At 39.1% G+C, this 14,387-nt stretch overlaps 1 protein-coding gene across 1 annotated transcript; it reads left to right on the top strand.

The window, feature by feature from the left end:
• Positions 1-2,193: 2,193 nt before the first annotated feature.
• On the top strand, positions 2,194-13,043 carry EDA2R (ectodysplasin A2 receptor). Its single transcript, XM_021079842.2, is given in 5 exon segments — positions 2,194-2,399; positions 2,937-3,033; positions 5,056-5,101; positions 5,104-5,208; positions 12,667-13,043. Coding segments are annotated over 5 exon segments (831 nt in total).
• Positions 13,044-14,387: the final 1,344 nt, after the last annotated feature.

Raw genomic sequence — 14,387 nt, 5'->3', positions numbered from 1 at the left:
ACTCATCTGTCTTCTGTACCATCTGCATTCAAATATTTTTAAGCATTACCAGGATTAAGATTCAGTCTTAGAAGACGGTAAATTTCTAAGAATTTCCATTTTTCCAGGTTGTTTGATTTCTTGGAGTATAATTGTTCATAATATTCTCTCATGAATATAAATATTTCATTGATATTGTCTGTAACTCGCACATCAAAGCACTTAACAAAATAAAAAGTCAGTCTATTGAATAGGTTGCAAATTATATATCAATAAGAGATTAATATCCATAATATACAAAAGTCAATATACAAAATATACTCAACATCAAAAAAACATATTTGAAGAATGTACAGAGTACCTGAATAGACATGTTTCCAAAGAAGACATTATAGATGGCCAGCAGACACATGAAAAGATATTCAACATCACTAATAATCAGGGAAATGAAACACAACAATGGGAGGAAATAGTATGTATACATGTATGTGTAATTTGGTCCCCATGCTGTACAGTGGGAAAAAAAGAAAAGAAAAATCACTATATTACCTCAATCCTGTCAAAATAGCTATCATCAAAAAGGCAAGAAATAATAAGTGTTGGTGAGGATTTGAAGAAAAGGGAACCCTCATACACAGTTGGTGGGAATGTAAATTAGTACAACCATATGGGAAACAATACAAAGATTCCTTAAAAAATTAAAAATATAACTACCATTTGATCCAGAAATTCTATTCCTGGATACTCATCTAAAGAAAATGAAAACACTAATTTAAAAAGATATATGTACCCCAGTGTTCATTTCAGCATTATATGTAATAGCCAGGATATGTAAGTACCCTAACTATCCATCAAGCAAAGGAAAGATAAAAATATGTGATATGATATATGTAATATTTCACTGAATATATATATATATTTAAAATTAAGTATTACCCAGCCATAAAAGAGAATAAAATGTTGTCATTTGCAACAACATGGATGGATATAGGTGGTGTTATGTGAAATGAAATGTAATACAGAGAAAGATAAATATTGTATGTTTTCACTTATATGTGGATTCTAAAAATATAAAACAAATAAATGACTATAACAACAACAACAAAAAGACAGAATCACAGTTGTAGAGAACAAACTAGTACTTGCCAGGAGGGATGGGGTGGGTAATAGGTGAAATCAGACAGAGAAAAACAAATACTTTATGTCTTCACTTGTAGAATGTAAGAAACAAAACAAATGGACAAATATAACCAAATAGAAAGAAACAGACTCACAGATACAGAGAATAAACTAGTGGTTTCCAGAGGTAAGCTATATAGGGGTAGTGGCAAAATAGGCAAAGAGAATTCAGATATATAAACTACCAGTTACAAATTGAATACATCACAGGGATGTAATGTATATCACAGGGCTTATATTCAATAATACAGTAACTTTGTATGGAGTATAAGCTATAAAAATATCAAATCACTGTGTTGTACAGCTGAAACTAATATGTTGTGAGTCAATTATATTTCAATAAAATGTAAGAAATAAATTTTGCATCACAATCCAACACATGGTTATGTATTTCATTTGTAAAAGTTCTTCAAAACAAGACTGAGATAGGTCTTTGTCAATTGTTTCTAGCTCCCCACCTTCTGGCACATCATAGAATTGCACTTTATTACACTTTTGTAGATGTGTCATTATTGATACATAAGTATCATTTACTAATGATAAGGTGATGTGCATCATCAAGGGCATGTGAGCAAAATGAAATGGGTCATTTCTGGGAGAATACTTTAAAATCCAGTGCACAGTTCACAGTATTTTCTTTTCCCTGATGCTCCAAGCATGGTAGCACAAAGATGAAGCCCCTGTCACCCTGGGTAACCCAAGGAAGATAATGTAAAGCAGAACCCCCAAGAAATCTCTGGTAGGAAAATAGTGTGAGTGAGAAATTTTTGTTTTTTAAGACATTGAGATTTGGGATTTTCTTTTTACCAAAGCATAACTTATGCCAACTGATATAAATACCTAGCTTTAGTACATACTCTGCACTCTGATATTTGACATCATTATTTTATTTTGTCATATTTCAATTTTCAGTGCTGGTTGCAGCCTTGTCAGTTGATCATGACTCCATAATGGGTTGCAACTTCCAGTTCATAAAATGCTAATCTATACAATATCTACTTGTCCCATAGCTCATCCTCTCTCCAAGTTTCCATAATGTTAGTGACTCCCATTTCTCTGCGGGATTGTGGTTATAGAGAGGGTGGAGATGCATACTGCACAGCCTGCCCTCCCCACAGATACAAAAGCAGCTGGGGTCACCGTAGATGTCATACTTGCATCACCTGTGCTGTTATCAATTGTATCCAGAAAGCCAACTGTACAGCTACCTCTAATACTGTCTGTGGGCACTATCTGCCCAGGTAAGCCTACTATATGAGGCCAAGTCCATCTATACATTCTGTAGCCCTTGTAGGTCTCCCTCATCATTACCTCTCAGAGTCTAGTTGAAGTAGTCTAAGTGTCCATATAATTATGAATTTAAGCTCAATGAGGGATAAGCAGTAGCTTCTCAAGATCCCCTATAAAGTACCAAGCACACAGTCAGTCACAGATGAGTACTAAACAGCTTAATCATGTTGACATGTTTAGCTCAGGCCCAAGTTTCAAACTAAAAGGTAAATCTCACTGTAAACCTAAAAGAGATTAGGAAGCACTTAGTGTCAAAGCAGTGTTTCCCTCTCCTGTGATACTGGTTCCCCCTTTGGCTATTGGGTTTGGTTAATTGGGGAAAGAGGTGGAGTGTCTGGGACTCTGAGTCAGAATCAGATATAGAGGCAGAATACTCACTTGTTTCCTGGAGGCAAGACTCTTACAGGCTGCCTATAGTTCAAGGAGTAAGTAGTCCAAGTACATTGCTTGTTTGATCATTTTGCCATTTCTTATTGCTCTGACCACAGGTTCTACCAAAAGACATGTATTGGAGGCCTGAAGGATCAAGAATGTATCCCTTGAATGAAGCAGGCCCCCACCTCTGAGGTTCAGTGTGTATATCCAGTTCTCTTTTCCCCTTTCCTCCACAACCCACTGCATAACAGCAAGACAGGGTAGCAAAGGCATCCCCCACCTCCTCATACTCATTCCTGTAGGATAGATTAGCAAGAGAACTCATTAGATTTGAATAAAAGTTTCACAATATATTATCTGTGTAACCCTTTATAAATCATTAAAACCCATTGAACCCCATTTCCTTCATCTGAAAAAATATAATAATCATTAAAATATATATATATATAATAATCATTGTTCTCCATATCTTATGGGATGCTGTCTAGGTCTAATGAAAAAAAAAGTAGGTTTAGAATGCACTTTATAAATTATAACATCTCTATACTGTAGATGATGATGATGAGGATGATGATGACGATGTTTATAGCGGTTCCTAAGTGCTCAGGACTAGTAAAAGGCTGAATAAAATACTTGAATCTAGACTATGCCCATGTGAGTATTCATTAATTTCTCTACAATTTTGTCTATCTACCATCTACATGTCTACTCACTTGTTGTTGGAGAATTTTTTGTTTGGTTGGTTTTTTAGGGCTACATAAGTGGCATATAGAAGTTCCCAGGATAGGAGTAGAATCAGAAATGCAGCTGCCAGCCTATGCCACAGCCACAGCCATAGCAACATGGAATCTGAGCCACATCCGAGACTTACACCACAGCCCACGGCGAATGCTGGATCATTAACCCACTAAGCAGGGCCAGGGATTGAACCTGTGTCCTCATGGATACTAGTTAGGTTCATCATCACTGAGCCACAACAGGAACTCACTCACTTATTTTTTTTCAAATATGTACAAATACTTTAATTGCAGAAACATGTAAAAATGCTCAGTTACACAGCATCAATGATTAATAAATCTTAAAATTTTATGTATGTGCTTCAGATTTTTTTTGAAAGAATGAAGACTGCATATTTCTAATAGAATTTGTTTTTTGATCCTTTCTGAGTTCCATTCTGTCCTTACCTCACCAGAGGCAATGACTTTCATGAAATTGTATGTATCTTGATGGTAGGCTATGCTCCAGTAACAAACTCCCAAATCTCATTGATTTAATGAAATAAAAGTTTATTTTTCACTATGCAAATATCTTCCTCCATCTTTTAATAATACCACCAAACCATGTGGCTTTCAGGTGGATGGGACATATGGATCATGAGAAAAAAGAATGTATACATGTATACATGTATGTGTAACTGGGTCACCATGCTTTGCAGGAGAAAATTGACAGAACACTGTAAACCAACTATAATGGAAAAAAATAAAAATCATTACATAAAAATAAGGAGACTGAGGAGACATACTGGCTCTGAACTATTTTAGTCTGCAAGTGACACACATTACTTCCACTCACCTCTCATTGGCTAGAATTACTTTGATGGTCTTATCACAAGAGTGTATGAGAAATGCAGGGAAGAATATGAATAATTGGTGAACACTATGACTCTGCCGTACTCTCTACTTGTGTTTTGATACTTGTATTATTTTGTGATATATGTACATACTCATAGGTAATTCATATGCAACATATTGCTATTATTTTATATTTTTGATGTTGCATATAAATGATATCGACCTATATATTTTCTTTCCCATCTGGATTATTTATATTGATCCATACAATATAAATGGATCTTTTATTTTATTTTATTTAAATGCTATAAAATAATACTACATGAATTATATCATGATTTATTTATCCTGTGTCCTTAGTTTGTTTATATTTTTCTTGGTATATAACTAGATGTGACTTGGAAAGACCGTAGGTTATGTGCATCTTCAAATAACTGTACAAAAGTATACCATACCAGCAGTATATGTGAATTCCTCTACTTTGTTCTTCATATTTTTGCCTACACTACAAAGAAGTAAAACTAATTTTAGAGCTCTAATTGAGGAAGACCCTAGGGAGAGAGTGCTAACCTGAGGAAGAACAGCCCCAGTGGCAGGGTAACTATTGACTACCTACAGTGACTGACCTCCCCCACTTTCTTGTCTCACAAGTGCCTTCCAGTTGAGCTTAGTGAAGTCAGATGTACCCATGGTTTCCCAGCAGGAGGCCACATTTTTGCACTGGTGAGCAGTCTGCTCATGGTGTTTACCCTGGTATTCCTGGGGCTCTTCTTCCTCTACTGCAAGCAATTCTTTGACAGCCATTGCCAGCATGGTAAGGGTAGCTGCTTCACATATTACGTGAATCAGGAACAAGGATCTGACTAGCCAAAGAGAGGAATTTTCTGGGGCCTTGTTCATTAAGGTGCAGGGGTTCATAAAGGAATACATTATGGGAAAACCTCTCGGAAAGGAATCTGAAAACCTAAACTCTAAATCTACTTCTAAATCTCTGAGTAACTTTAGACAACACACAAGGATTCTTTAGTGCTCTTTTACCCTAACCTTTAAAATGAGAGAAGGAGTTGATTCATAAGTTCTTTTTCAATTATTCATTTCAACTAATGATTATAGATTCTGGAGCATGTCAGGAAAGGAGGAAGGCTGGCTGGAATGAGACATGACTGTAATAAAAGTTAGTGAGGTCTCAAACAAGAGTTATCAGGATGGTAATATCCCAAGTATGAGTAACTGAGAGCCCAGTGTCCAGAAGAGTTGGCAAACTTAAGACATTTTTCCTCAGACAATAATGATAACCAGAGATGTGGCCCAGCCCATAGGAGATGGCTGTGTGAAATTCTAGATGAAAGGTATTATTTAAAGTCAGAAGTAATGTCATGATCTGTTTTTATCAGAAGGCCAGCCATTAGCCAAGAATGTGAGACAGAAAGTCCAGTCCACTGAAGACAAAGATGGGGGAGGTGGGATGGTATTTGGCCAGGACCAGACAAGGGGTTAGATCTTTAGACAAGAGTACTGAGGCTCAGTACAGCTTCAGTTTCAGTGCCATCAAGGGAGGTGTTAGGCAGAAACACCAAAATAGGAACCCAGGCTAGTAAGTGGAGTCGATTTAGTAAAGAAGGAGGAGGATACATTCTACTATATACACAGGTACTCAGGACTCCTCCTCAGCTCACAGATTACTGGGCCCAAAGCAACACAACCTTGTTCAGCCTCTCTGTTGGTGTGGGAATAAACCTTTTTATATTAACCTGCTTTGGTCAGTTTGGCTCAAGGGCCTTCCAGATTATTTTCAAAAACCTTAACAGATGTGTTTGGCTATACCACTGACTTAAGTGGAGGTAAATCTAGAATTTCAGGGTACTCATGTTATAAGAGGACGCTTGTCCCTTTATGATGCTTTTAAAACTCTACTTCTCTCTCCTCTACTCTTTGGTGTCTGCTGGAACATTGTGGCTCAGGGGGGACCATCCTGTCTCTGAATTTGGAGGTCAGTTTCTCAGAGAAGAGCTATTGCCCAATTGGGGATGGGCATGAAACATAGGCAATGAAGCATTTGGTCTCCAGGGCTCAGAAAGAAGATGCGGCAAAATCTAGGAGCTGCCTGTCTCCCTCCTCCTGCCTCAGGAGAGAAATGGGTAACCCTTCTCTATGCTTCCTCTGTCATCAAGATAATATTACAGTACTCTTCTCTGGGGATACAAGTGCAGGCAGCTTCCTCAGAGTATTTCTAGAGGGAATAAAATTAGATATTGGGAGTTCGCATCATGGTGCAGAGGTTAATGAATCCGACTAGGAACCATTAGGTTGTGGGTTCGATCCCTGCCCTTGCTCAGTTGGTTAAGGATCCGGTGTTGCCATGAGCTGTGGTGTAGGTCGCAGATGCAACTTAGATCCCATGTTGCTGTGGCTCTGGCGTAGGCCAGTGGCTACAGCTCCAATTAGACCCTAGCCTGGGAACCCCCCATATTCCATGGGAGTGGCCCAAGAAATAACTGGAACATGAGGTTCAAAATGGCAATAAATAATCATCTATCAATTATCACCTTAAATGTCAATGGGCTGAATGCCCCAATCAAAAGACACAGAGTGGCTGAGTGGATAAAAAGGCAAAAACCTTCAATATGCTGCCTACAAGAAACTCACCTTAGGACAAAGGATACACATAGATTGAAAGTGAAAGGGTGGGGAAAAATATTTCACGCCAATAGACATGACAGAAAAGCAGGAGTTACAACACTCATAACAGACAAAATAGACTGTAAAACAAAAGACATAAAGAAAGAAGGACACAACTTAATGATTAAGGGATCCATCCAAGGAGAGGATGTTACTATCGTCAACATATATGCCACAAATATAGCAGCACCCAGATACATACAACAAATATTAACAGACATAAAGGGAGATATTGATGAGAATACAATGATAGTGGGAGACCTTAATACCCCCCTCACACCAATGGACAGATCCTCTAGACAGAAAACCAATAAAGCAACAGAGATCCTAAAGGAAACAATAGAAAAGTTAGACTTAATTGATATCTTCAGGACACTACATCCAAAAAACTCAGAATACACATTCTTCTCAAGTGCACATGGAACATTCTCAAGAATCGACCCCATATTGGGACACAAAGCTAACCTCAATAAATTTAGGAGCATAGAAGTTATCTTAAGTATCTTCTCTGACCACAATGCCATGAAATTAGAAACCAACCATGGGAAAAGGAAAGAGAAAAAACCTACTCCATGGAGACTAAACAACATGCTACTAAAAAACCAGTGGGTCAATGAGGAAATCAAGAAGGAAATTAAAAACTACCTTGAAACAAATGATAATGAAGACACAACCTCTCAAAATCTATGGGATGCTGTGAAAGCAGTGCTCAGAGGGAAATTTATAGCAATCCAGGCCTTTCTCAAAAAAGAAGAAAGATCCCAAATGGACAACTTAACCCTCCACCTAAAGGAATTAGAAAAAGAAAAACAAGAAAGTCCGAAAGTCAGCAGAAGGAAGGAAATTATAAAGATCAAAGAAGAAATCAGTAAAATAGAGATTCCAAAAACAATAGAGAAAATTAATAAAACCAAGAGCTGGTTCTTTGAAAAGGTAAACAAAATAGAAAACCCCTGGACAGACTCACTCAAAAGAGGAGAGAAAGAACCCAAATAACCAAAATTAGAAATGAAAAAGGAGAAATCACAACGGATACAGCAGAAATACAAAAAACCATAAGAGAATACTATGAACAACTATACGGCAACAAGTTTGACAATCTGGAAGAAATGGACAACTTTCTAGAATCTTACAGCCTGCCAAAACTGAATCAAGAAGTAACAGACCAACTGAACAGACCCATCACTAGAAATGAAATTGAAGATGTCATAAAAACACTCCCTACAAATAAGAGTCCAGGACCAGATGGCTTCACAGGCGAATTCTATGAAACATATAAAGAGGAACTGGTGCCCATCCTCCTTTAAACTCTTTCAAAAGGTGGAAGAAGAAGGAATACTCCCAAAGACATTCTATGATGCCACCATCAGCCTCATTCCAAAACCAGACAGAGATACCACCAAAAAAGAAAACTATCGCCCAATATCATTGATGAAGATAGATGCAAAAATTCTCAACAGAATCTTAGCCAACCGAATCCAACAACATAGCCAAAAAATTATACACCATGACCAGGTTGGGGTCATCCCAGGTTCACAAGGATGGTTCAACATATCCAAATCAATCAGCCTCATACACCACATTAACAGAAGAAACGTCAAAAATCATATGATCATCTCAATAGATGCAGGAAAAGCATTTGACAAAGTCCAACATCCATTCATGATCAAGACCCTCGCCAAAGTGGGTATAGAGGGAACATTCCTGAATATAATCAAAGCCATTTATGATAAACCCAAAGCAAATATAATACTCAAAGGAGAAAAACTGAAAGCCTTCTCACTGAAATCTGGAACAAGACAGGGATGCCCACTCTCACCACTGCTCTTCAACATAGTTTTGGAAGTCCCAGCCACAGCAATTACACACAGAAAAGAAATAAAAGGCACCCATAAAGGAAGAGAAGAGATCAAACTGTCACTGTATGCAGATGACATGATACTATACATAGAAAACCCTAAGGACTCAATGCCAAAACTCCTTGAACTGATTAATAAATTCAGCAAAGTAGCAGGATATAAGATGAACATTCAGACATCAGTTGCATTTCTGTATACCAGCAATGAAACATTAGAAAGGGAATACAGAAGTACAATATCTTTTAAAATTGCACCTCACAAAATCCAATACCTGGGAATACACCTGACCAAGGAGGTAAAGGACCGATATGCTGAGAACTATAAAACTTTAATCAAAGAAATCAAAGAAGATGTAAAGAAATGGAAAGATATTCCATGTTCCTGCGTTAGGAAAATCAATATTGTAAAAATGGCCATGCTACCCAAAGCAATCTACAGATTCAATGCAATCCCTATCAAATGACCCAGGACATTTTTCACAGAACTAGAACAAACAATCCAAACATTTATATGGAACCACAAAAGACCCAGAATCGCCAAAGAAATCCTGAGAAACAAACACAAAGCAGGAGGCATAACTCTCCCAGACGTCAAGAAATACTGCAAAGCCACAGTCATCAAAACAGTGTGGTACTGGTATCAAAACAGACAGACCAATGGAACAGAATAGAGAACCTGGAAATAAACCTTGGCACATATGCTCCATTAATCTTTGACAAGGGAGGCAAGAACATAAAATGGGAACAAGAAAGTCTATTCAGCAAGCATTGCTGGGAAACCTGGACAGCTGCATGCAAAGCAATGAAACTAGAACACACCCTCACACCATGCACAAAAATAAACTCCAAATGGCTGAAAGACTTAAATATACGACAGGACACCATCCAACTCCTAGAAGAAAACATAGGCAAAACACTCTCTGACATCAACATCATGAATATTTTCTCAGGTCCGTCTCCCAAAGCACTAGAAATTAGAGCAAAAATAAACCCATGGGACCTCATCAAACTGACAAGCTTTTGCACAGCAAAGGAAACCCAAAAGAAAACAAAAAGACAACTTCCAGAATGGGAAAAAATAATTTCAAATGATGCAACGGACAAGGGCTTAAGCTCTAGAATATATAAACAACTTATGCAACCCAACAGCAAAGAAGCCAACAACCCAATGGATAAATGGGCAAAAGACCTGAATAGACTGTTCTCCAAGGAAGATGTACAGATGGTCAGCAAACACATGAGAAAATGCTCAACATCACTGATCGTAAGAGAAATGCAAATGAAAACATCCATGAGATACCACCTCACACCAGTCAGAATGGCCATCCTTAATAAATCCACAAATAACAAGTGCTGGAGGGGCTGTGGAGAAAAGGGACCCCTCCTGCACTGTTGGTGGGAATGTAAACTGGTACAGCCACTATGGAGAACAGTTTGGAGATACCTTAGAAACCCATACATAGAACTTCCATATGACCCCACAATCCCACTCTTGGGCATATATCCGGGCAAGACTCTACTTAAAAGAGACACATGCACCCGCATGTTCATTGCAGCCCTATTCACAATAGCCAGGACATGGAAACAATCCAAATGTCCATCGACAGATGATTGGATTCGGAAGAGGTGGTATATATACACAATGGAATACTACTCAGCCATAAAAAAGGATGACATAATGCCATTTGCAGCAACATGGATGGAACTAGAGAATCTCATACTGAGTGAAATGAGCCAGAAAGACAAAGACAAATACCATATGATATCACTTATAACTGGAACCTAATATCCAGCACAAATGAACATCTCCTCAGAAATGAAAATCATGGACTTGGAGAAAAGACTTGTGGCTGCCTGGGTGGAGAGGGAGGGATCGGGAGCTTGGGGTTATCAGACACAACTTAGAATAGATTTACAAGCAGATCCTGCTGAGTAGCATTGAGAACTATGTCTAGATACTCATGTTGCAACAGAACAAAGGGAGAGGAAAAAAATGTAATGTGTATAACTTGGTCCCCTTGCTGTACAGTGGGAAAATTAAAAAGAAATTAGATATTTTTTCATTTGGGGAAGGTGTTTATCAGGAATCACTGACTTACATATATACTGGGCTTGTATAGGTTAAAATAATGGCCCATCCTCTGTCTGTAGAAGAATCTACTACTCACCTTTAGTTGTTTATTATCAAGGGTATTCAGTGTTTCAAGATCTTCTGAATTTTCGAGAGAGAAAAATCAGGTTTTTTGGTCTAATAAAAAGCAAACACAACCACATTGCAGAGGCCAAATGTCTCTTAGTTTTAACAGAATGTTAAATCAGACTTATACATGAAAGGATTAATGATTTTCTATCACTGCTATAACAAACTATCACAAATTTAATGGCTTAAAACAACACCCATTTAACAACAAAAAACACCAAATTATTATCTCACCATTTCCATCAATCAGATCCTTTTTTTTTTTTTTTTGCCATTTCTTGGGCTGCTCCCATGGCATATGGAGGTTCCCAGGCTAGGGGTCTAATCGGAGCTGTAGCCACCAGCCTACTCCAGAGCCACAGCAATGTGGGATCCAAGTCATGTCTTCGACCTACACCACAGCTCACGGCAACTCTGGATCCTTAACCCACTGAGCAAGGTGAGGGATTGAACCTGCAACCTCATGGTTCCTAGTCAGATTTGTTAACCACTGCACCATGACAGGAACTCCTTTTTTGTGTGTGTGAAGGAGAAAAATACTTTTTTGCTTTGCCATACAAAGGAGAATCACAGCAGGCTAGTGCCTCAAAGACTGTGCCCCCTCCATCAAACAGATGGCTTGTAGCTTTGGCCTGATCTCTGCTGAGAGGTTCACTAGGCCAAAACCAAGGTATTGGCAGGGATGCATCCCTTTCTGGAATCTCCATGGGAGAATCCATTTCCTTGATCATTCAGTAAGGTGAGAGAATTCAGTTCCTTGCAGTTATAGGTCTGAGGTCCCATTTCCTTGTTGTCAATTGAAGGCTATTCCCATTTTCTAGAGAAAGCTCATTCTTTGGCTCAGGACCCTTTTCCATTTTCAAAACTAGCAATGGTGACCAAGTCCTTTTCATTTCATATATCTGATTACACTCTCTGACTCTTCTTTTTCACTGTCAAGGACACACATTGGGCCCACCTGGATAGTCTAGGCTAATCTACATATTTTAAGTTCCATGATCTTCTTCTTTTTTTTAGGGCTGCACCCAAGCCATATGGAAGTTCCCAGGCTAGGGGTCTAATCAGAGCTGTAGCTGCCGGCCTATGCCACAGCCACAGAAACATGGGATCCAAGCCACATATATGACCTACACCACAGTTCATGGTAATGCCAGATCCTTAACTCACTGAGTGAGGGCAGGGATCAAATCCACATCCTCATGGATACTAGTCAAGTTCATTACCACTAGGAAAACCACAATGGGAACTCTTTAAATTCCACAATCCTAATTCCATCTGCAAAGTGCCTTTTGCCATACAACACAACATATACACAGACATAACACCAGGGATTAAAGATCATAGATGGGGTGGGGTGAGGGATTTGTTAAAATCCTGACTCCCACAAAAGGTTTCTCTTGCTATGGAGAAGCTGACTCTTTTCTCTGATCCTCCTCAGGTAGCCTCAATCTGATACCCCAATGTAAGTATATTCCCTACTGTATCTTCTCAGTCTTGTGCTAAGGTGTCCAGTGGCTTTCTTCTTTGAGTTTCAGGGGTTTAGCTCCAGTATGAGGCTGATACAGCAGTAGAGGAAGAATATCTCCTCCCCATGCCACTTGGCCAGGAGACCAGTCCTGAGTCCCCACTGAGTGCAAGCATCTTTGAGACCCAGCCACTTAACCCCATCCTGGATGATGACTGCAGCTCCACTCGTGGCTTCCCCACACAGGGGTTTTTAACCTTGGCCTCCTATGACTCAGAGAGCCACTCCCACTGGGCCCACATTCCCATCAAATGCACAGAGCTGGACCTGTGAATGTTTTCCAGCTCTGCCTCCTATAGTGGAGCTGAGAACCTAGGGGGAAACACAGCTGAAAGCTCTGGAGACAGGCTGGAGCTCAGTGTGCCATTTGATGTCCCCAGCCCTTAACTCTACTGAGGTGAAGTGGAAAGGTAGGAGAGAAGACCAGAAATTGGGTACCACCCCAAAGGAATTATCCTCTGTAGTACTATTATTCAGTACAGCTAGGGGTAGAGGAACAGTAAACTAGGAATACTGGTAGATGGAGGGACAAGATTGGTAATGCCAATATTTAGAGCCAGTCAGTCAGACATCACATATCTGGGCTGACAGTTGTCAAGGAACTGGCCAGGTTGACATGACACCAGTTTCTCTAACCTTGCTATATATTTATTTATTTATTTATTTATTTACGCTTTTTATGGCCACACCTGCAGCATTTGGATGTTCCCAGGTTAGTGGTTGAATCAGAGCTATAGCTGCTGCCCTATGCCATAACCACAGTGACTTGAGATCCAAGGCGTGTCTGCCACCTACACCATAGCTCATGGCAACACTGGATCCTTAACCCACTGAGCGAAGCCAGGAATCAAACCAACATCCTCAAGGGCACTAGTCGGGTTTGTAACCCGCTAAATCATGACTGGAGCTCCCTTCTAACCTTGCCTTTTGTAAGCTCTCTCAGGGCCCTACTGTCTTATAGCCATATTCACTTATCCCCTATTATGTGTGCAAGCACCAAAGCACAGTTGGAAAATATACAAGCCTTGGCATCTGGCAGCTCTATATTTCAAGTCTACCTCCACTCCTTAATAGCTATGTGAACCTTATGTGAATTCCTTCATCTTTCTGAGACTCGGGTCCTTAATCTGTGAAAAGTAGGAAACACTACTCACCATATATTGTGAGGATTGAATAAGCAATACATGTGCAAATGCCCTTTATAATTTCTGATACATTAGAGGTATTTAAGCAATGTCAGTTTTTCTTTCCCTCACTTGCCGTCAGTCATAGTTTACGCATCTCTACATATACACTACACTTGTCTGATCTTCATAACACCCCTTTGTGGTAAGCAGGACAGGGTTTGTTAGCCACACCTTATGGAGGCAGGAACTGAAACAAAGGGAAAATGAATTGCTCAAAGTCACAGAGAATTTTGGTAACAGAACTGGACTACAGCCCAAGTTTTAGAGCTCTAATCCAGTGCTTGTCCAACTCTATCAATGTGACTATTCCATAGCCAATGTTACATTTTCAAAAGCTTAAGCATCATGGGGAAATATGAGGCATGAGGGTAATTTCCTATTTTTCAACTAACCAAGTATTTTCACCACCCATTTCCACATTTCTCTAGCTATGGTATTGTCTAGGTCCTGCAATTACTCCCCCTCCCTATACCTTACCTAAGAAAATGTAAACAATATATAAATGAAAACCAAGATGGTTATTAAACAAGTCAGCCTAGATACT

The sequence above is a fragment of the Sus scrofa genome, chromosome X (genome assembly GCF_054392235.1).
Source record: "Sus scrofa isolate SSC_HxYL_T2T_F1_AM1 chromosome X, Sscrofa_HxYL_maternal_Yorkshire_Landrace_v2.0, whole genome shotgun sequence".
Classification (NCBI taxonomy): Eukaryota; Metazoa; Chordata; class Mammalia; order Artiodactyla; family Suidae; genus Sus; species Sus scrofa.
The sequence above is the reverse complement of the archived record's forward strand: the minus strand, read 5'-3'. Positions and strand labels throughout refer to the sequence as shown.